Here is a 22,519-nt window from a genome sequence, read left to right on the forward strand (position 1 = left end):
TTTCAGCAGAGACTCATGCATCAAACTTCAATTTTCCGGACGATTGAATTAGTGATTTTTTTTCTCCTGAACTAAAATACACTTAAGTCTTTGGGATTAATTACCACGTTCTGGTCCCTCAGACTGTAGTATTAGTTATCGTTGCCATATTCGACATCAGCTCTGACACCTCATAAAATAAGGAACTGAATTTCACTGACTCAACCTGCTTTAGCCCTGTTGGATAATTCAGGAGGGGGCTTTATTCTCCGTCTGGGAGCCCTGTGTGAAGTGAACAAGATCAAATATGGATCTCCTCCACCCCCCTCAGGAAAAAAAAAAAAAAAAAGCATTAAAAAAAACCCCCAAACCCCAAAGGGTAGCATTTCCAAGCAGACAATAACCCCCACCGCCCCCCCTCCTCTCCCGCTTCCCTCCCACCTCCAAACCAAATCCAAGGCAGTGTCAGGTTTGGGGATGAAGGATGGAGATGGGGGGGACGGGGACACACCGCGCCGGCTCCTGCGTTTACGAAATGGGGTTTCTGCCGGGAGGGAACAGCGTGGGCCGGGGTGCGGGCTGGGCCGAGACCCCCCCGGGGGTCGCCACTGCCGAGGCAGGGGTGCAGCCACCGCGCTCAGCCCGCCCGTCCCCGCCCGCGCCCGCCCCGACGGGGGGACCCGGGGCACGGCAGCCCCCGACGGGGCGGGCGGCGGGGACGCCGCCGGGACTCCAGCCCTCTCCCGCAAAGCTCCCCTCCTCCCGCTCCCGCACACCCTTTTGCCAAACTGCGGGTTCTCGCCTCCCCGGGCCAGGAGCTGGGGCGATTTCGCAGCCCGCCTTGCGCGGGTTTACGCCTTTATTTTTCTCGTCGGGAATCCCGCCTTCCCCCCTTGAATCTGACCCTTTTCTGACTGATTCGTTTGTAAAGGCCGGTCTGTCCCCCATGCCCCGTGCCCACCTCCCCACGGGGGGAATCGCGGGGAGCCGGTCCCCGGGGCACGGAGCACCGGACCGAGGAGCTCCAGCTTTGCCCGGGGGTGGGAAAACGGGACCGGCTCTGCCTTCCCGGCGAATCCGCGCAGGAAGCACCGGGGGCAGGGGGAAGGCCAGGCGAGGGGGCCGCTGGCCCGGGTGCCCCCGGCCAGCCGAGTCCCGGGGGTCTCGGCTCAGCTCCCCCCTCCTCCGGGGCAGCGCCGGCCCCGGAGCGGAGCGGCCGGCGGCGGCCGGGGCTGCGGGGCAGATCCCCCGCCCGCAGGGCCGGCTGGTTTAGGGGGACAGGGTAACGGGGGGGGGTCTGGGGCGGGCAGGAGGGGTTCCGTGCCGGCCCTGCCCGCCGCCCGCAGCGCGGCCCCGGCAGCAGCGCTCGGAGCCGGCTGGGAAGGGCTGCGGCTGGGTCAGCCCCGGAGGGCTCGATTCAGCGCTGCCCCCGCGTCCCTACGTCTGCTGCGGGAAAGAAAAGCAGAGAGAGAGAAAAGAAATTAAAAATAAGGGTGAAAAAAAGCCAATTCCGCATTGTATCTAAAATTCGAGGGAGAGCAAACCCCGAGCCATAAATCTACCCAGCTAGGTAATCCCAGGAAACGGCGCGTTTAAAAATGCATGACAAATGAGGGGCACAAGCCGGCGCTTCATTTTTAAGCTAAAAAAAAAAAAAAAAAAAAAAAAAGCTTTTGTTTTCCAATATGCAAATTAAATAACCAAAATCCCAGCTATTTGGAAATGGGGGCGAGCCAAATTAACACGCTGCAAATCTTCTCGAGGAGGCTTTATTTACTAACCCGCCCCAGCCACGTGTGGTAAACTTCTGCGGGTGCAGGGCGGCCCGGCGTCTTTGCACACAGAAGTCAATAGATCAGAAATCCAAATTAACTCCCAGCCTTTTTTCCATACACGCCGCCCCCCCCCCCTTTTTTTTTTTTTTTTTATTTCTTGGTTATATTGAATTGTAGTGTTTGCAGCCTCATTAAATCCATTCCAAGACAAAAGAATAAAAGACTGGGGGGAGGGAGGGCGCAGGAGAGGAGGGGGAAGAGGAGAGGGAATGGGGGAAAAAAAAAAAAAGAACAGATAAAGAAAACAAATAAAGCCCTTTAACTAGATCTTCACATAAATGTCACAGTTTCTCAGCATTTACGATTTGCCTGTTTAGCATAAAAACACTTAAGGACAAGATTGAAGGCTTTCCGAGAGATCTGGACAGAAGTCAAAGCTATCACTCGGAGGTAAAAAAAAACCCCACAACAAAAAAACAAACAAACAAAAAAAGAGGGGATGGCGGGGTGGGGGCGGGAGGTGGCGGAAAACAAGTGCTCTTCCAAATAATACTAAAGAAAAGTGAATTTCATTGTAATTCATAGGCTTGTTCCAAATACCAAGAGAGAAAGAGAGAAGAATAGAAGCGCACAGATGCCCCGACGAAGGGAGAACAGCTCTGCTCCCATTGTTGTGGAGTTAAACAGTGGAAGGGAGGGTTAACCTAATCCATCAAATTGTCTGGAAATTGTGAAGAAAATTCAAAAACCATATGGTCTCCAAGCGCTCGCCTTCTCTCTGCTGCGGAGGGGCACGCTTGTTTCAGCATGGCGAACCGCAGGAGGCTGTATATGCTCCATTGTCGCTTGTCACTTCAGAGAAGAGGGCTCATTTGTCCCCAGTTTTCATGCTTTACGCTAAAAATTACAACCCCATCCATTCTCAAAGAGGAGAAAGATTTATTTAGCCTCGGAGAAACTGGACCAAAAAAAAAAAAAAAAATCCAACCCACAAACCAGCCCTGTCTTATCTGGACACTGCTCCGCCGAGCTCTGCCACTGTACACCAGATTTGTCTTTCTCACATAAATTTTGCAAAGAATAGGGAGAAACACACGTTGCTCGACTCCAAAGGCAGGTCACGCTGCCAAGAGAAAACACATTCACCAGCGCCTTAATTTTGGCGAAAAAAAAAAAAAAATGAAGAAGGGGGGGGGGGGGGGGGCTGAAGAAAAAAAGGAAAGGGAGGAAATGAAACATTTTCCATCCTGGCGTCCCCGTAGCAGCGCTTTTGCCCAGAAGCGGGAGGTCTGGCCCGCCGGGCGGGGGGCAGCTCCCCCCACCCCCCACCCCGCTTCTTTTGTCCAAATCGGTGATAACTCCTGCCCTTCCGCTCGGAGTTGGCTTTTTAAAATTTCTTTTTTTTTTTTTTTTTTCTTTTTCCTCCTCCCTTTCCTCCCTAACTTCGGGCAGGGAATGCGCCGGCGGAGGGGCGGGCGGGGGGTGCCGGTGGCCCCTCTCGCCCCGCCGCGCTCCCGCCGCCGCCGCCGCGCATCCCCCGCGCCGCGGGAGCGCTGCCCGCACCCCCTGCCCGACCCAGCCCCGGGCTCTGCCTCTGCTGCGCCTCTACCTGGCATTAACCTTGAAACAGAAAAATTAAAAAAAAAAAAAAAAAAAAAAAGAAAAAGTAATGAAGTTCTCGCTCGCGTGCTCCTTCCCCATCATTTTCTCACGGGTACTGCGGTTGGAGGAACTTTAAACGCAAACGGGATGGGAGATTCCTGTTGGGGGGAAAAGTCTGTCGTAACCTCGGCCCGGTTTTTCGTTCACAAAGAAGGACGTTAAAAGTCTATTAAAATGGTAAAGATTTTATTGTATCGGAAAAAAGAGCTATCTGTACAATTCTAAGAGACAGTAAATAAAGCGACATTGTCCCTATCGGAACTTAAATAGCAGGCCTTTTAAAATTTGTACAATTCAAGCAAAAACAGGTCTTAAATCTGTACATTTTTTTTTAATTTATAGTGTAATATTTAAATGTATTGATCTTGGGATTTGTCCTTTTTTATTTCCGTAGCATGCAAAAATTCTAAAAAGAGTAAAAAATAATTCTAGGATTTTTTTTTTTCATTTTCGTTTTTTTGTTACCACCTTCATATCAAAAATACGAAAGGCAGCTTTTTAATAAAAGCACAACAATAGCAGAAAATGGTAAAAATAGCTTTTAATTGGTAAAATGAGGCAGAAATTGCATTGGAGACAAATCTCTATGCTCTAGGAAAAAAAGAAAGTATATATTTTTTCAACTTGCATTATAACCCATCCCCAGGTTCCCAAGATTGCGAAAGAAAAAAAAAATTTTAAAAGGAAAAAAAAAATTACTTCGTGCACATCTGAAACATGCAAGGAAAGGAAAGTGGCTAATTTTTTGCTGTTGCCGTTTTAAGTCTAACTTAAACCTCCTCTAAAGCGGTTCGTTTCGGAAGTCTTTGAAAACAACTGCCTACCCGAACATCTGTTGGAAGCCGAGTTTATTCCAAGGTTACGCGTCTCCCTTAGAGACAAAATAATCGTCATTGAGAGCTATTAAAAAAAAATAATAATCAAAACCTCAAAAAGAAGGGGGAAGGAAAAAAAAAATCCAATATATACGTTTAAATATTTATACAGAAGCCGTCCGTAATTGCACCATTCCGAAGATGTGACAGGCGGAGGGATATCGACTCTACCCTAAATTAATTTGTGTTGGTGTGTGTGTGGTGGGTTGCTATTGCTTATTGCTCCGACCGAGGGGGAGCAGCCGCCCGGCCGCGCTGCCGGGGCCGGGATGGGGGCCGGGGGTGCCGGTTTGGAGCTCTCGGGGTGGGCCGGGGGGCAGCGGGACGGGGCGGGGGGTGGTGGCGGGGCTGGGGGGAGGCCCGCCGGCCGCCCCTCAGTCATCCACGTCGATCTCCACGTCCTCCTCCTCCTCCTCCTCCTCCTCCTCGCTGTCCCGGCGGCTGCGGGGCCGCTCCGTGGGGGGCGAGGCGGGGCGGGGCGGCGGCGGGGCGCCGGGCTCCCGGGCGGCGGCGGGGGGCGGCGGCGGGGACCCGGGCCGCGCCTTGCCCCTTCCCTCGGCGCTGGGCTCCAGCTCGGCCAAGGCCACGATGTCCACGGCGGGGTTGGGGCCCAGCTTTTTGGCCGACTCCACGTCGGCCTTCATCTCCTCCAGGTCTCGCTTGAGCTTGGCGCGGCGGTTCTGGAACCAGGTGATGACCTGGGCGTTGGTGAGCCCCAGCTGCTGGGCGATCTGGTCCCGGTCCGCCGGCGACAGGTATTTTTGGTAGAGGAACCGCTTCTCCAGCTCGTAGATCTGGTGGTTGGTGAAGGCCGTCCGCGACTTCCGACGCTTCTTCGGCGTTTGCCGCTGCCCGAAGATCGTCATCCCGTCCCTGCCTGCCGACGAGCCGCCAGATTGTCGCCGCTCTCCCGATGTGTCCCCCCCCCACCTCCACCCGAGCCCCCCGGACCCCACGCCCCTGCCCCGGCGGTGTCGGGGTTCTGGGGTGGGGGGGGGGGGGAGCGGGGCAGAGCCGCCGCTCCCGCACCCCGAGGGCCGCGGGGGGAGGACGGCGCCGGGCACCGGCCGCCCGGGGACCCCCCCACCCCGCCCCGCCACCCCGGGAGAGGGGGGGGGAGGAAGGGCGCAGGGGCCGTGGGGAGGAGCGGGGCACCCACCCCGCGGGAGGATCCCCCCCCCACCCTGCCAGGGGCTTACCTTCGGCCGCCTGCAGCACGCTGACTTCCAGCCCCTTGAAGGTCTTGCTGGCCAGCTCTTCCAGGGCGCAGAGGGGCGAGGTTTGGGAGAGCAGCGCCCGGCCGGAGAGGGGCAGCCCGGCCGGGGGGTGCTTCTCGGCGGCGGAGAGGAGGTGGGCCGTTCCGCAGAGGGTGTAACTCCTCCGCACCGAGGGCTTGTTGAGGATGTCCTCGATGCTGAAGGGGGTGAGGGGCTTGTTGGAGTTGGCCGGCGGCGGGAGGTGATCCAAGGGGCTCCGCCGCCGCTCTTCCCCCGAGGAGGGCTTGGCTTCTTCTTTGGAAGTCATGGTGGGGCCGGGCCGCGCGGGGCTGCCTTCCCCACCCGCGACGGGGATGCGCTGCCGCGGGGAGAAGCCCCCGGCGGGACGGCGGGGTGAGGGCGGCGGAGACAGCGAGCAAAAGTTGAAGCCCACCTCCAACTCCGGCGGAGGAGCCCCGGGTCCTCCCGGGGAGAGCCACGTCGGGCGGCGGGCAGGGCGGGCAGGGCGGGCGGCGGCCGGAGCGGAGCTGCCGTCGGTCCCTCGCCGAGAGGTGGTCCTGCAGCACCTCTTGTCCCAGGGTTTTGGGTCGGGGATTTTTTTCCCCCCCCTCTCTCTCTCCTCACTCTCCGCTCGCTCTCTCCTCTCTCTTCCTCTTCCCAGCTGCTATTTTAAGAAACACCCCAAATCGCAGCACTTTCCCTGCCCTCCCCCCCCAAAGCGAATAACCCCGAAAAATAATTTAAAAAAAAAAAAAAAAAGAAGGAAAAAAGGGGGGAAAAAAAAAAAAGCGACTTCGGAGAGGGGGCGAGCAGCCCTCGCACCGAGACCTCGGACCAAGGGGAAAGAGGCGAGAAGAGACGGGGTAATTGACTATTGCTAACAAGTTATTGTTGATTGGGAGGTAATCAATTATCTTCAATGACACTTTTCGCCCTCTCTCTCTCTCTCTCTCTCTCGCTCTCTCTCTCTCTGTCCAATGCAGGCTTTTGCAAGTTCGGAGACCCATTAATTAGGAGGCGGTATGGAGGTGGAGCCCAGTTGAATTATAATGCTGAATGCACTTGTCATATTCTGGCCCTGCTATTTGTTTGGACATATATATTTTTAAATTACATTACAAACCAGCCTTTATTGCATCAGGATAATACAGTATAGTGAAAAATAATAATAAGCGAAAACAAAACAAAACGAAAAATATCCGGCTGTATCTTTTTTTTTTTTTCCCCCGATTTTTTTTTTTTTCCTTCTATTTCTCCCTCCTGTTAATCTCAGCTGCTAGTTTATTTAAAATGTCTCTCTCCGGCTCTACCCAGAGCCGTTTGATTTTTTTTAATGAGGGGAAGAAGGGGAGAGCCTGGTTCCAGGTAAGGCAGACCTTTCCTTTCCAATAAAATCCGAAGGTTTCCGCCGAATTTGTCGTGCTCCTCTTTCCCAGCGCCCTGTGCCGGAGCGGGCTGCGGGGGCCGGGGCGGGGGCAGCTCGGCTGCGGGGCAGGGCCCCCGGGGGTGCCGGGGCCGGGGGTGCCCGCGGAGGGGCTGCGCGGCGGGGCGCGGGGCGCGGGCCGGGATCGCTCCCGGGATCGGCGGCGGCTCCTCCGGCCCCGCCGGCGCCGGGGGGGGGCGGCTGGTCCCGACCGGGGGCAGCGCGGGGAGAAGGGGCAGGCGGCAAAGCGCTGTGCGGGGGCCGGGGCGGGCCGGTTCCTCGCCCGAGGCCTTTTGCTGCGGGCCTGGAGCGGGGCAGCGGCGGCGGGGCTTGCTGTGCCCCCCGGCCCCGGGGCAAGCGCAGCCCGGCCCGCCGCCGCCGTCGGTGGGGGCCAGAACCGCTCCTTATTATTTTCACCCGGGTCCCCGGCCCGCTTCGCTCTCGCCGCTCCGCAGGGCCCAGAGACAAAGCCCGGGGCCGGGGGGCGAGCCGCCTGGCCCCCCCCCTGCGCGGGGGCACCCCCCACGCTCCCCGCGGGGCGGCCGGGACGCGGCCCCCGGGCCGGGCCGGGGCTGGACGGGGCGGGCGGCGGCCGCCGGGCCCACGGCGGGGCGGCGGGGCAGGGGGAGAGGCCGCGGCCGGATCCGGCCCCAACTTTCCCTCCTCACCTTGACGGGCAGGAGGAGGGCGGCTGGCAGCTCCCAGGCCGCTAGGTACCAAACAAGCACAAAAGAAGCAAATGGCTCCTCTCCTTAAAGCGCCCTCTTCCCATTTTTTATAGCTCTCTGGGAGTCTCTTTATGCAGTGACCTATTTTTAAAGGCCTATATTGGGTTATTCATCATATCAAATACTGCGAGGAGCTGGGGGGGAGCCGGTCGGGGGGGAGCGAATTACACTGATTCTAAATCGCCCGGCTTCTTTGCTTTGCTAGGTGGATTATTTGCTTCGCTTTGCTTGGGTTTTATGAAGTGATTTAAACATATTTTAACCAATTAGAGACTTTCCTCCTTTCCCTTGTGTCCCGTCGCATTACTTTCCAGCGTGGCGTTTTATGTCAGGATCCGGGTTTTATTGAGAACTCAGCCGGGGATGCTGGTGTTATAATTACAGAAATAAGATTAAAAAAAAAAAAAAACAAAAAAAAAGGAGAAGGAAAAAAGGGAGGAAATAAAAGAAAGAAAACCAGTCTCGCTCCTGGGTGAGAGTTTGGGAGAGCTGGAGGGCGTTTGGGGTGCTCGGAGGGGCCGCCGGCTCCAGGCTGCAGCCCGGCCCGCCCTCCCCGCGGAGCGGAGCGGAGACCCGGGGCGCAACTTGCGCGCCCCACGGTCCCCCCCCAGCGCAGCCCGCTCGGCTCAGGGCAGGGGCAAAACTGCGCCAGACACAGCGAAGCCCCGCAAACCGTTCCGGATCCCCAGCTGTCCCCCCAGCTCGCATCTCCCCTTCCCTGCTTGCGCTGGGCGACAGGCCTTTAAATGCACCCCGGTTTTTTTTGGCTCCCTAGTAGGGGCAGGGCTCGGGGCGGCGGGTAGCAGCCTCAGGACAGGCTGCCCGGCACAGCGGGACCCTCCTTCGTTTGCCTCGGCCGCTGCCTGGCAGGGGATAGCCGGGTTCGCGCTTTGCATGCGTAGCTCAGCCCGGTGGCTCCAGGCCTGCCGCCTGTCCTTGTGCCCAACGTCCCCCCCAAATAGCACCTCACTGAGAAAAGGGGTGGCTGAGAGGGAAGGGGGCCGGTCCCGCCCCCCCCCCCCCGAGTCCCCCCGGCGCTCTGCGGGTGTCCCGGCGGGGCCCGACCGGCCCCTCTCCGCCGTGCTCTCGGCTGCTCGGTGGCGCCTTCGGTGGGTTTGGTTTTGTTTCCCTTGCGCTCACTTTGCCTTTGCAACCGCTGCTCCTCGCTCCCCGCAAACGACTCCCTCTCTGCCCTCCGGGGGTGGCCAAAAATCAGAGGAGGGGCAGGCTGGGTTGCCCCCGCCCCGGCTTAGGGGAAGAGCTCAGCATCCCCCCTCCGCACCCTTCGAAATGTAATTAATTTTTTTTTTTTTTTTTGGCAGCCCGCTTGGCACCCAGCCCCGAATTAGGGACCCCCAGTGCCCCGCGGCAGGTCTCATCGCATCTCCCCGTCCTCGGAGGGCCCCGGGGAGCAAGGGGACACCGGGGGCAGCCGGGGGCCTGCTCCGGCCGCCGCCACCGAACTTCTCATCCCGCCGGGCTCTTCTCCTGCCCCTCCCGCCGGCAGGCAGCTGCGGGTCGTGCATCCCGGTTTTGGGGTCGTTTGGGGGAAAACCCCGTCATCCGAAGCGCTTCAACCCCCCTTCTGCTCCCTTCCCTTCTGCCGGCTCCAGTCCCTCCGAGGGGGGACCCGGCACTGATCCCCTCCCGGTGCAGGCAGGAAAAGTTTGGGTCGGGTCCCCTGCCGAGAGGCAGGGAGGGGAGCAGGGCTGGAGGGAACGGCGGCCCCTCGCTGTACCCGGGGATGGATCGGGGGCTCCCCCGCGGCCGTCGGGGAAGCGTCGCTCCGGCTCCCTGCCTTTCACCGGGGAAGAAAAGCGAGTAAAGCCGCGGCTTTTCCTCCTCCACGGAGCAGAAAACTACCGCTGAATCGGAAACTACTCAGGGGGAGCAAAAAAATCCCTCTGGCTACGAGTAGCACCTTTGGAGGCGTCTCCCCTCGCCGCCCCCTGAGCCGCATTTCGGGGTGTCGGCGTGGCTGCCCTCCCCCGGGAGCCGTCCCGGGCACGGCGGGCAGCGGCAGGGCGCTGCCGGGGCTGCCCGCCTTTGGCTCTGCGCGGCCCGCTTTTGTCCAGGAAAATGTCACAGGAATATAATTAAAGCAGGCGGCATAAATCATTCAAGTGTTGATCACCAAAGTAACTGCGTACAAATGACACCTCCTTTCCCGGCATAGCTGAGCCGTGCATGGCTCCCAGTTATGTCTGCCGAGTTTAAGTGGTCTAAACACGTTGCCGCTGCCTGTTAGCAGCGCGGAGAGGAGCACACTCCGTGCCCTCCAGCTGACGGCGAGCGCCGGGTCCTGGCACAGCATCCCCCACGGGGCCGGGGTGGCGAGCCGGGAACCTAGGAAATAACTGTTATTTTTGTCTTTAAGCACCCCCCCAGGTTTGGGGCTGCGAGTGCCGAGAGGCGGAGAGAGCCCGGTGGGACCCGCCGTGGAGCCCGGAGGAGGGGGAGCCGCGGCGGGGTCCGAGGTCCCCGTCCCAGCCCTCTCTTGCAAAACTGCCGGTAAAATGTACCCACAGGTGTCCCCCGTCCCCGCCGGGCACTGCTCGTCGTTGCTCCCCTTGGAAAACAACCGCCCCGAGCTGGGGGCCCGCCGGCTCCCGCCTCTGCTGGGGAGGGGGCGTCGGGGGGCCGGGGGGCTCTGCGGAGCCGGGCAGAAGCTCCCCGGCCGAGCCCATCTCTGGAGGTCGTTTTAACAGCTACCGCCCGCTCCTTCCTCCCCTCGCAACCCGCTCCCTGCGGGAGAAAAAAACCTCGCCGCACCAAAAATAAATCTGTCCCAAGTGCCCGCACCCGGCCGGGGAGCCGGGGCCAGGGGCAGCGCGCCCGGCCCGGCCCGGCTGGAGCTCAGCCTCCCCGCCAAGCCCCGGCCTGTCCCGGGCAGAGAAAAGCGGAGAAGCCGCCGTTCCCTCGGGGGGCTCGGGCAGAGGTGCGGGGCCGGGCAGGGACGAAGTCCGCCGCCCCAGGGAGCCGGCAGAAGCGGGGGAGCGGGGAGCAGCCTCCCCCGGGCGGGCAGGCAGCGCAGGGCCCGGCTCTCCGCCTTTCCCGGGGCTTTTTCGTTTGCAAACGAACTCCCGGGCGGACCCAGCGGCGCCGGGGCCGGAGGAGCTGCAGGGTCCGGGCCCCCCCTGCCCACCCCCGGGGCCGATTTGTTTTCCCCCCAAAAGCCCCCGCGGAGTGGAGCTGGGCACGGCGGTGCCCGGACAGCCTCCCGCCGCCGCGCCGCAGGGCCGGGAGGCGGGGGTGAGCCGGAATTTGGGTGAGCCCCTGGGCCGCTGTTAGCGGGGATGCTCCCCGGCGGGGTGCGAGGAAAACAGGGGAGCCCGCCTCCCCGCAAGCCGGTGTAAAACACAAATTAAAAGTAACTCCCGAGGCGGATCCACTTCCCCGGCCGCCTCATCGCTTTGCGTGGGGCCGTGGGGAGCGTTTCCCCACGGCGGGGAGAGCCGCGGGGATGTGCCCACCCCAAATGTCGGGGGCCAGCACGTCCACCTCTCCTCTTAGCACGGCCGGGGACCCTCCCGAGCCACCACTCCTGGCGGGTTTTCGGGGTTCCCCCGGGGTTGGGGGGGGGGCAGAGCCGGTCCGCGCTGCTGCGGGACGCAGAGCCGGGGCTCGCAGCCGCGCACCCCCCGCCGCTCCCAGCCGGGCTCGGGGGTCGTGGGCAGAAGCGGCCCCCGGGTTCGCTCCGGGGACAGGGCCCTCCCGCAGCAGCCGCAAGGGCTTCCGCCAACAGGCGCACCTGAACGTGTTTTTATTCTTTTAGGCTCTAGTATTTTAATTTCTAGTCCAAGAAAGCCAGTTGGACTCGGGCTCCCCGGGAAGAACAGCCGGGACGTGCCTGTCCCAGCTCCAGGATAGACGAGAACTTGATTTTTATTATCATTATTAATTTAATTTTAAATACTTCGATAAGTGCAATTTGCAGGACCCTTCCGGAGGAGGAGGAGGGAGGCGGGGGAGGGCAGGGAGCGGGGACGGCGCCGGCCGGGGGCATTTCAGGCCTCCCGGCCGTGCCAGGCTCTGTGGGCGGCAGAGATTTAGCAGCTCTCGGGCCCTTCCTGCCCCGTCCCAGTCCCGGGAGAGGCAAGGCCGGGCCGCGGGGCAGGCGGGGAAGACCCGCCGGAGGGGATCAGCGCAGCCCCGACCCTCTGTTCAGACCCTGGCTGTCCCCCGGCTCACTCTCGTTTTGGGACGGGGCGCAGCCACAGCCTTCTCTCCAGCCCCCTCGGCTCCAGGAAAGAGCGCGGAGGCGGGGGGAGCCGGGGCTCCGCCGCCGCGGAGCTCGCCCTGAGGCGGCGGGGATGGGCGCAGGGGAGGCGGGGGCAGGCAGCGCCCGCGCCGCGCAGCCGCGCCCGGAGGCGGCTGGAAATAGCGCGCAGCGGTGGGGTGCCCGCTCACCTCCGGGTGCCGCGGGGCTGGGCTGGGGGCGCCGGGCCCCGGGGCGATGCTCAGTTCGGCCCGGGCCCGGGGGCTCCCTCGCTTCACCCGGGAGAGGAGCGGCGGGGGGGTCCCGCAGGATCCCCCCTGCCCCACAGCTCCGCTCTGCACTCGGGGCCCGACAAAACTTTGTTGGACGGGGCGGGTGGGACGACGACACGGCCCCCCGGGGCTGTGACAGCCGAGCCGCGCTGGCTCCTCCGAGACCTGTAATATCTCTGCCGCTCCCGGCACGCGTGAATAATTCACCAGGCTGCCAAATGCATGTAACGTTTGTGGCAGCTATGAAGGAGCCGGGGAGGCGAGGGCTCATTTTTGGGGGGCAGGAGGAGGTGTGGGGAATCAATTGAAACTTAATAAAGGGAGTGGGGGGGAGAATGGCGGAAATAAGCCAGGCAACTTCTTCTAATAACAACTTGGTGTTAATAATTCAGGAGCCGTCATTGGATTATAGCGCAATATCCGAAGTACGCGTTGCCGGCACAGTGCGGGTGGATAATGTAATCGGAGCTCATTTTGCCTTCCAATAAATTACAGCAGCAAAAGTTTCCTGTTAAAGCAGTTATTTGTATTTCTTTTTTGAAGGTGATCCCACTCCCTCCTCCCCTTCCAACAACTGCAAGAGGAAAATTAATTAAAAACTAATATTTCCACCCCTTGCAAAAGCAGCACCGAGATGCGAAGCCAGAGTTTGGCTGTGATCTCTTCCAACTTTGCGTGCTGTGAGGCTGCTCCTCCCTACCTCTCACTTCTTTCTTCCAGTGCTCCTGTTTCTCCATCCCTCCTTTTTTGCATCCTATCCCATCTGACCTCGCGGGACCTCTCCAAGCTCAGACAAGTGCTGCTGGAAAGAAAAATGTCCCTAAAAGCCACCCCTTCGTGTTAGGCTTGCTGTGTTTGTTCCCCTTGTCCCTCTTGGGTCCTGTTACGAAGGCGTAGCAGCTAGAGGCAGGGTCAAACAGCAGTTCACTTTGTCTTTGAACTCACATGTGAGAGAAGTTTGCAAGGCCTCAGATGAACCTTGTTCTTTTCCTTCCAAACCACAGCACCTTTTAGCAGCAGACATACCCCCCAGACCCAGCCAGGGTATTCCACCTTTCCTCTTCTCTGTTCCCCTGTTTCTCTCACCAAAGGCCAGGCTATAATCTTCCACTCTTGCAGCCTCCATCCATGGCCGGGGTTCACATGCCGGTTCTCAAATCTCTCCCGGCCATTGCTGCTGGACACAGGGCTCCAGTGCACCACTCTCCTGTGCCAGACTGCTCTTTGTGTCCTGCTTGGGGACTGTCTCAGACCTGCCTCAAAAAGTGACCTTTCCTCAACAGCTTGGCCACGGCCAGCAGATGCTTTACACCTCCATTTATTTTATTCTGTTTTCTGCCCCAGGAACCTTAGACATATTGCTTGGACAGACTTGAATTAGGCATGGCTCTTTCTATGGGTACTTTTAGCATCCTGTAATGGTGGCTGGCATTTCCCATCCTGCGTAGTAGCTGCTGTCAGCTTACAGCGTTTCTGTACCGATCGCTGTTGGATCAGGCTGTCTCCGTGTCTCCAGTGCTGCATGCCGGTACGATGGAGAGAGAGAAGAGCTTCCTGCAGGAGGCTGGGGTGAAAAAAACTCTCCCTCCTGTCAGGCATTTCCCTAATTCCCGCTCTTGGAAAAATGATTCAGACTCTGAACTCTGAAGTTTAATATCGCTACAAAAATGCCTCATCTTTAGTGATTCCATCTCTGAACATCCTGTGGTGCAGTCCATCTCTCTTCTCTGTTTTGTCTGGTTCATGACATCTTGTGGCACCGAATTCCCGTGTCCTCCTGCCTGGCACCCAGGGCTCTTTTCCAGCTGATGTACAATGGCTTGTGACAGTGGAACTTTACTGCCTGGGATTTTTTTCTGGGCACTGAGTAAAGCATGTGTAGTGAACAGCTTCAACATTTCTCCCATTTTTCTGCTTGAAATCTCCTCAGGGTCTATTCAATTCTGCTGCTTTTTACAGGTGTGGAAAGCAGGTCTTAGCTAATGCCAAATATGCAGCAACACGTGGGTCTGGATTCTGCTTGCATATGGCAAAACCAGTCAGGTTCCCTGCATCTGCCATTGTTAGTGTTACAACCTAACAAGGACCTACCAGTGTTCCTCAGCAAGAGCTAATGGGGATGAGTGAGACCCAGAAAGGGAGGTATTAAACCCTCAACCAGCAGAAATAGCACGGTCTGGGGTGTGCAAAAGGGCTGGCTGCTGTGGGCATCCCTTACCCTCAGGAAAGGCTGCGGCTGGTTTGAAAGGCCTGTGGTGGGTGAGGATGTAAGTCTTGCGAGGTCAGGTATGGAAAAATAAGCCTCAGTGCATAGGACCTGAAGGGGTCCCTCGATGGGGGATAGGGGAGGTGGGCGCCAGGGGGGGGGCAGCAGCCACTAAAGGTAGGATGCCAAACGCACAGGGTGCCCCTCAGCAAGGGAGCAGGAGGGGCCCTGGGGCTCACTGCTGCTTTGGAGATGGGAAAGCAGCTGTGGAGGGACTAGTTTGGTCTGTCCCAAACCACAGGATAACTTTCCAGGAGCAGCCCCTCTCCTGCACTTCAAATCCTGTGATTTTATGCTTGGAAAGCTGTGTACCTGCTCCTGCTGCTTCTTTCAGTCTCAGCAAAGAAACCGGTGTTAAAAGTCTCTTGTGCCCTGCAAGCCTATTGCCAAACTCCAGATGGTCCCTTATTATAGCTAGAGAGTGCCCATGAGCCTTGGAGTACACGGACTCCAGGACAGGGTAGAAAAGCGATTTCAATTTCCCAAGGTTAAACACTTGTTGACTAGTAATGCAAGGTAAAAATTATAGAAGACATGATTTTTTAAGATGTATACGGATCCTTAAATGGTGACTTCATTACGTACAGGCGATGTGGGCAGAGAGTAAGGAGAAGTGAAGTCCAGCAATGGGAGAAGGAGTGCCCACGCACCCACGGCTATGGAGCAGTTGCAGTGTTGTGGATGCACCGGGGCTGCTCTTCTCTTTGGTCTTTGGCCTTTTGCCCTGTGCATGTGTGTAACCTGCACACCCACTGGCTCAGCATTGCGGAGCTGGGCACGTAGTGCTGCAAGAACCCGACCTTTTGCTCTGAAGGTGGTAAGAGCTTTGTGCTGGCAGAAGAACAACATACCCAGTACAAATAGAATCATTCTGGTAATAAATCACCATCCATAATAAGAAGACATTGTTAATAATAAGTCATCCAGGGGCCTCTAGAGACCAGTGTACAACTTACTGTAAAAATAGATAGGAAACATGGTGTGATCATTACAAGCAAGATAACAAATAAAAGAGAAAATGACTTTTATAGGCATTTAGCTCTTCTTCCTTCCCCCAGCTTCCAGCCAGTTCTGTTATCAGTCAGGACGGCTATGATTTAAGTTTGGTCACAAACCCAGACTGGATTTTGCAGATGTGGAGCCCTGTTCACAGCACCTGTGGGCTGGCCAGGTTGCTACCTGCAAAGGAATTGCCTGGCAAAAATCCCTCCTCCTTTTTTTCGCCTCTGCTCACACTGTGATCGCTTAGTTATCCCGATTTCTCCAAAGGTCCTGGACACAGCCAAGCACTCCCCAATTATGATATACAGGAGCCAGCTGAGTCCTTGCCCATAGATGTCGGCTCTTTCTGTACCTCTTCAGTTGGCAGGGTTTGTTGCCCGCTCCCACAGCTTTGTTTCAGCTCAGCTGATGGGGTGACCGGACTTTAAAAACTACAGAATAGCGAGGGGCAAACACACGGCAAAATCTGAGCTTTTAAATGAATGAATGTTTGCATCCAGAAGTCTCCAAATGCAGGAATATTTTCACACATAAACATCCAAAGGCTTGTGAAAATTGCTCTGTGCACAGAAGCCAAGGGAATCTGACACATTTGTTTAAGAACAGGTTTGCAAGTTGTGTCTTGTACTGTTCCATCAGCTTTGAAACAGATCTGCTTGGGATATCAGCGCTGCTTTCTTGCAGCAGAGGGGAAAGAGGTTAGGGCTGTTCAAATCTTTCTTGGTTTCTCCCCTTGTTTGCGTTTGCCAGGCAAACAATAGCAGATGTTATATAGTCAGTTCAGTTCGCTACTAGTCCCATTATGTTCTATTTATGTTTCACTTTATTGGCTTTTTTTTTTTTTATTTTCCTATTATTGTTTCACTCTGGGGGAGGCAGAGGATATAATATATTCATCTTTATTATACAAAATCTGTGTGAAGCATTTAATAAAATGCTGTTTCCACACAGCTAGGAATATTACTGTTAGCTATTCTTAAGTTAATGCTCCTATTAAAAAATGTTTGATGGCTGCAGTGACTGGAACTTGTATGGACAAAAAGCACACACACCACTAAATAAGGCACTCATGGCAATTCAGAGATTTCCCGATGCCTCGTGGAAAACTTCTGTTTAGCCAGATTTCTGCTTACTTAGCATATTTCCAGCATTGCTCTTCCCTGGTTTTATTATTAGTGATATTTGGATGGAAAAGAAGTTTTGCTTTTTCTCCCCAAAACTATCCCCTGGAGGGGTCAAATCTGCTCCCCATTCCCAGGTCTCTTTCCCAGGCAGGAGATTCGGCAGAGGTAGGTGTGAAGGCGTCGGGGGCAGGACACCGATGGGAATGCAGCCATGGTTGCAGAACCAGGGCCAGCTTGTGTCAAGCCCATGATGCTCTCCTGCCCCAAAGCTGCTGGTTCAGTCCCCAAAAATGCCTGCATGAGGTAAGCTGGGCTCATTCTGCTTTACAAAGCTGTGGAGGGAGGCAGAGGGTCTATACTTGCTCATGGAGGTGGAGCAGGGCAGCGTCTCAGACCTACATGTCATGGCACCTGGCTGTGCCAGGAGTGGGAGTGGTTCCCCATGGACCAGGAGCACAGGACATGGCGCTGCTTCTGCGGGTGCTGAGGGGATCATGCAAAACAGCGGTGAAAAGCCAATGTTATCGCATCAGGTGGTAGGAGATGAGCAAGGGAAAAGAATCTATTCATGGGAAACAAAAAGCTATTATCAGATGAAAATCTTTCCCTAATCGATAGCTTCCCAGGAAAGACGCAGGCATCCACACCAAAGGCAACCCTGACTCAGAGATTGACACATTTGGTTTTAGACCTAGAGTTCAGTCAAGCACACAGCTTAACACCACACTTCTCCCTGGCACAGGCAAGGGTTTGACATGCAGATTTAGGCTCACAGACCCTCTCGGAATCAGAGGCTTTATCCCTGCCTGTCTCCTTTGAAGAGCAACGAGGCAGTTCAGTGATGTGACCGCTACGTGTTTGCCGGAGTGCTAATGGCAATCAGCCTGGCACTGATCTATACTGCCATCATATACGAGGGGCTGAGGAAGGCCATATAGGATCTAACGAAGGTCAGCCTAGCCCTGTATCCTGGCTCCACCACTGACTCATGATGGATGTCCTGAGAGTGCAAAAGACCCAATTATATAGTATATTATTATCACTATAGTATTACATTATATTATTATAATACAAACATTAGCAAATATATGGCATGCTTCCCCGGGATACTTTCCCAGCCCCTGGCAGTTTGTGGTGCAGAGAGTCCTGAGCCAAAAGTGATACCTTTGTATTTTATAGCCCCGGATAGATTGTTCTTCCATGAACATGTCTAACCACTTGTTCAGCCCATATAATCTTTTGGCATCCACAATATCCTGCGGCAATGAGTTTCATGGCTGATGTACAAGCTATGCAGATAAGATCTTCCTTTCATTTGTTATGAATCTGCCACCTGATAACTCCAAGCCCACTTGCACTTGTTCAGGAAGAGGCGACACACAGTTAATCCCTGCTCACCCACTCCTCAGCCTGTCTGACAGCACAGACGTCTGTAGTCCTTGGTAAAGCCTGTCAGCCTGGAAGCACGGAGCTGACTGTGGGAGAGGTGAATTATTCAGGACTGAGCAGCTGATGGAGAACACCAAGAAAAAACCAAGATGCACCTCATAGACGTTCATGGTGTGGTGGGCAGTGGGGAGGTCTGTGGTGTCCCTGGTTGGGCAAACACCTGGGAGAGATGTTGGGCCACCAGGATGAATTGGAGGAAGATGCCTGGCTGATGTATGGGGGAAAGCAGCTGTGAATGTGAAGGGTTGGCTACTGGGGCTGCAGGGGTGAATCAGGAACAGTGGGGCAGGGAGCTCATAGCAGTCAGCCAAAATCTCCAGAGCTTCCTGAGGAGTCAGGGCAAAGCAGACCAGGAGCTTGAGGCTCACACTGACTCTCTCGGGACAGACCTAAACTGGGCATCAGTGCATTGAACAAAGGTGGAGAGCATCCACTGGCAGCACCCACGGCAGCGCTGCCGGGACGACAGCCTGTCCTCAGCCTGGCCCCATCACGTGCTGCAACACCCTGTGTTTGTTCCTTTGCCCACCCAACCTTTGTGTACCCCACATTCCCAGGGCTGGGAGGGCTTTGCAGATGTAAAATGAAATATCCAAGGAATATGGATGCAGATGAAAAATTCAAGAGACTTTTGGGCCCTGCTATGAAATTATCATGCGTTGGGAATAATAATGGTTATAGCAGAAGTGTAAGGACAAGTGTCCTCGGCCTCCTCAAGGTTTTCCTTGGTCTCTCTGGATGTGGCACCCTGTCTGTCAGATAGGGAGAGGACCTGGGGGAGGAGATGTGTGCTGTCAGAGCAGTCATTTCATGACATTGCATTCCCCAGACAAGAGCACCTGCGAGACAGAGTTAGCTCCAGAAAGTGGAAATGTTTTAGAAAAGCATCATAAACATCTGCTGAGAGGTACCTGGGAACGTGACTATGAGAGAGAATGAAGAGGTGCAGGGGGGAGGGAGAATGGGTCTTTGAAACAGGTTAGACCCCCCAGTGCTGTGGGGGTGATGCGAAAGGTTCGATGGCACCATGGGGGGCACCAACCCTGCCAGGCTGGGGAGGAAGCTTCTGGAGAGACTTCCTGAGGCTTTTGCTATGTGATAGGAGTGAGGGAAGAGCCAGATTTGCTTGAAATACTTCATTTTAATTGCCGAAGGCTGCCTGCCGTCTCCCTGCCGGCTTGCTGGGATGCGTTTCTGTCTCAGTCATATGTATGCAACTTTTGGACTGGTGAATGGTGCCAGTGATGGGCAGGGACCAAAATGTCCTTGATGCAGATGTCTCCCTCTAAACAGTCCTCTAGGACTTAAGCCCTACGGCTGCCTGTTGCCCTGCTGGGCAGGCTCCTCTGGTCACCCAGTCTCATTGCTTCACTGGATTCTTGCAAGCTTTTAATGTTTCATACAAAACCTTGGGGGCAGTTCAGCTTGCACATGTGGGTTTTCTCACCTGAGTTTTTTGGTGACAGAGGTACCCCTGAAGATGAGCAGATGCTATGGACAAACCACCCAGGGCAAGGGACAAGGATAAACCACACTTTTAAAAAATGGTTTAAGCATTCTCTCGTGATTTTTAACCTGCTTCCCAGTTTTTTTGGCTGCTTTGTGTTGACAGCACTGAAATGGAGCATGGGTTTCCTGCCAGGATCCACAATTCTAGTGATTTTCCAAAATCCCTCAGTCTCCAGAAGCCATTAAACAAAATCACTTTCTTCCCTGCAACCTCCTATTGCAGTTCCTGATCTGATGCTCTGCGCTGCTGTAATGCGCAGCCCCCGAGGCTGCATCCCAAGGGACACCTCCCAAACCCCGGGTGTCTGCTGAGCACCTCGCAAACAAACCATGGGCTCGGCTGCCGGCTGCCTCCGGCTGCATCTGCTCCCGCGGTGCTTCAGCCTTGCAAGTTCACTGGCAGGAGGTGAGGGGCACAGGGAAATTTTACCTCTGTTGGTCTGTCTATCCTTCTCTCACAATATAAACCTGTATTTGAGAAAAAAAGGACAAAGCTGTATTTCAAGGGATCCTTGTTGCTGAAAGGTGAACTATGTAGGGAGCGAATTTGGGTGCCCCAAAGGCAGAAATGCCCATGTGGTTTGGGGAGATGCTTGGGGAAGGTGTGATGCAGACATTATACCCCACAATGTGGGCCTGGAAAGGTTAGCAGAACCCATGTGCTTATCCAGCCCTTCACACCATAAGGATAAATTGGTCCTCTTGGGATTTGTGGGAAATACAGCACCTTACCCAGCAAGTGAGCAATGATCTGCCATTGATTTAGGTGGTGAGGAGCCTGAGAAACAGAGAGGTGATGATGCTTGTTGCCCTCTGCTCTTCGCTATCTTGAAGGCTGTTATGTTAAAAATTCCTCCTGGCTGTAATCTCCCAGCTCAGTTTCCCATAACCACCACTGGATGATCTTTCTCCATCACCCACTCTCCTTATACCCCAGACCTTAAACTGCACCCCTGAATTAGCCCAACTCAGACACCTCTATGCTTCCTTATTCCCTTCCATCAGCCCAAAAGTGCCCCAGAAACCAATGGCAAACCTCCCTTGTGGGGCCTGGCGTGGGAGCTGCTTCATCCCTGTCCATACTGGTCTCCCAGTGTGGGCTGTGCTGGGGGAGGCCGTCTCCCCATTGCAGGGCTCTTCCTTCCCCTGGACCCCAGCGGTCGTGCCCTGGGCCCTGCCATGGAGCAGGGCCGGCTGGGGTCTGCAGACCCGTGTCCCCAGTCCCTGCTGGTACCTGAGCTCAGAGGAGGGATGTTGCCCTGGCTGTAGGGCTGTGAAGAGCAGGAGCTGTGACAGTGGGGGACAGCCCCCATCCCACACAGAAACAGCATTGTGGGGTGCAGAGACAGCTGAGGGGATCAGGCAGAGCATTGCGGGCAGGCAAAGCATTGCAGGCAGCCCCTGCATCGGAACAGCCTTATCCCCATCCCCACAAAACTTCTCTCCCCTCCCTGGTGAACCCCTTTCCCTTCCCCTCCCTGCGCCAGCATGCAGGAGCAGCCGGTTAGTGGGAGGCTGAGCCCCGGCTGCTCGCTGTCTCTCCCACCATTTGCTCTGGGGAAGACCTGCGGCGCCTCGACGGCTTTTTAATCCCGTTTCCCTGGTTTCGCATGGCAGCGGCCCACGTTCGCCTGTGCAAAGCCTTCCTCTGGATTGCTGGCAGCCACGCTTCCAAACCCAGCTTGCCGTTTTCCCCAGAGTGGTGGGATTGATTGGCTCCAGCCGGAATGGGCATGGCTCTCCGCTGCTTGGACCGAAATGCAACCATCTGTTACACCTCTAGTTAAAAGTACATAAAGTTGAGCATTTGCGTGTAGACAATACCACCCCTGATACGCTTTCCACCGCACCTCCCTCTCACACTTTGGCAGGATCTTGCACCGCGATGGGCCCAGTACAGGCAAAACCGGCACTTTAGCTCTGCTGGAACCAAGCAGCGCAGAGATGGCGGGGGCGTAAATCAGCCCTTCCTCCTTTCACTGCAGCCGGCCGCCGTCAATTTTGCAGTGTGCTGTGCTCCAGGCTTGCCCCTGGCTGGGGCTGGTCCTGCTACCCTCTCCCTACCGGGCTGGAGTCCTCCGTGTGCTGGCAGCCAGGCTGCCTCGTGCCTGCTGTGCCACTGATGCCGGTGGAAATGGCAGTGCATCTCTGCGTCTCGGTCGGATGTTCCCATCGAGCGAAGGCACTGAGGATAAAAAGGCAGCAGAGACGTGGGAAGACGGGACCAGCATACAAGATAGCCTGGAGGGTGGGAGCGTGGAGGCGAGCGTGGCAGATGCATTGCCCGCATAGCCCTGCACCTGCAAAGGCCTGGACCGCACACCTGCCCCCCTCACCGCCCCGCGCTGCCAGCCTGGCCTTGCGCTGCCCATTCACTGTCTAAATGTCCCCGCGCAGCAGTGCCGTAAGGGAAAGGCAGCGGAGTGGGCTGGGAACGCAGCTGAGCAGCTGCCCCCTCCCTGAAAGCGTTGAGCACAGCAAGACCCTGCCATGGCTATAAGGAGATTTCCATGGGCAAACGAATTCTGGCTTCTCCAGTATTGCTTCCCAGTTCCCTCCCTTTCCCAGCTTCATGACTTCCCTTCCCTGAAACCTTCAGACAGACACTGCTGGGGGAGATGGCTGTCTGCCATGCTGCACCCCAGCAGCGGCTGCTTTTCATCTGCCCATCCTGCCTCCACTTCCTTGCTGTGGCTTTCCATGTCCACCACCAAGTCCATGCTGAGAGAGCTGCAAAAGTGTCTAGCAGCCTCCTATTGAGGCCTATTGAGGCCCTGAATGGGCACAACATCCAACCTACATTGGGTGGATGTGGGTGTGCAGGGAGAGCTTCAGTGCCTGCAGGCTGGGGGGAGCCTGGGTGTGCAGCAATGGCCATGGTTATTGCTCTTCCTGAGGCACCAGATACCCCAGCCCAAATCAGCCCCTGTTATTCTTACCTCTCTCTAAGGAGGCTGCACACACAAGGAAAAGAGGCAGAGGAGAAATAGAGGCACAGGGGTGGGAAGTGACCCCTCCA

At 56.3% G+C, this 22,519-nt stretch overlaps 2 protein-coding genes across 2 annotated transcripts in view; both read right to left on the minus strand.

Moving 5' to 3' along the window:
- OGA (O-GlcNAcase) overlaps positions 1–22,519 on the minus strand; it is a 457,590-nt gene that overhangs the window by 30,768 nt on the left and 404,303 nt on the right. The gene's annotated exons all lie outside the window — the stretch shown is intronic.
- On the minus strand, positions 4,666–5,815 carry LBX1 (ladybird homeobox 1). The gene is made up of 2 exons (XM_075717892.1): positions 5,491–5,815; positions 4,666–5,168 (listed from the first exon to the last, which is right to left on the minus strand). Exons 1-2 carry the CDS (start codon positions 5,813–5,815, stop codon positions 4,666–4,668), a joined length of 828 nt encoding a protein of 275 aa, XP_075574007.1.

This window comes from Pelecanus crispus, chromosome 10 (assembly GCF_030463565.1).
Source record: "Pelecanus crispus isolate bPelCri1 chromosome 10, bPelCri1.pri, whole genome shotgun sequence".
NCBI lineage: Eukaryota > Metazoa > Chordata > Aves > Pelecaniformes > Pelecanidae > Pelecanus > Pelecanus crispus.

What these genes read in the sequence shown, in the direction of transcription:
- LBX1 (XM_075717892.1), bottom strand. Translation starts at nt 5,815, where the DNA reads ATGACTTCCAAAGAAGAAGCCAAGCCCTCCTCGGGGGAAGAGCGGCGG. An exon ending in CGTGCTGCAGGCGGCCGAAG is followed by an intron (nt 5,169 to 5,490) that starts GTAAGCCCCTGG and finishes GCTCGTCGGCAG; the next exon opens with GCAGGGACGGGATGACGATC.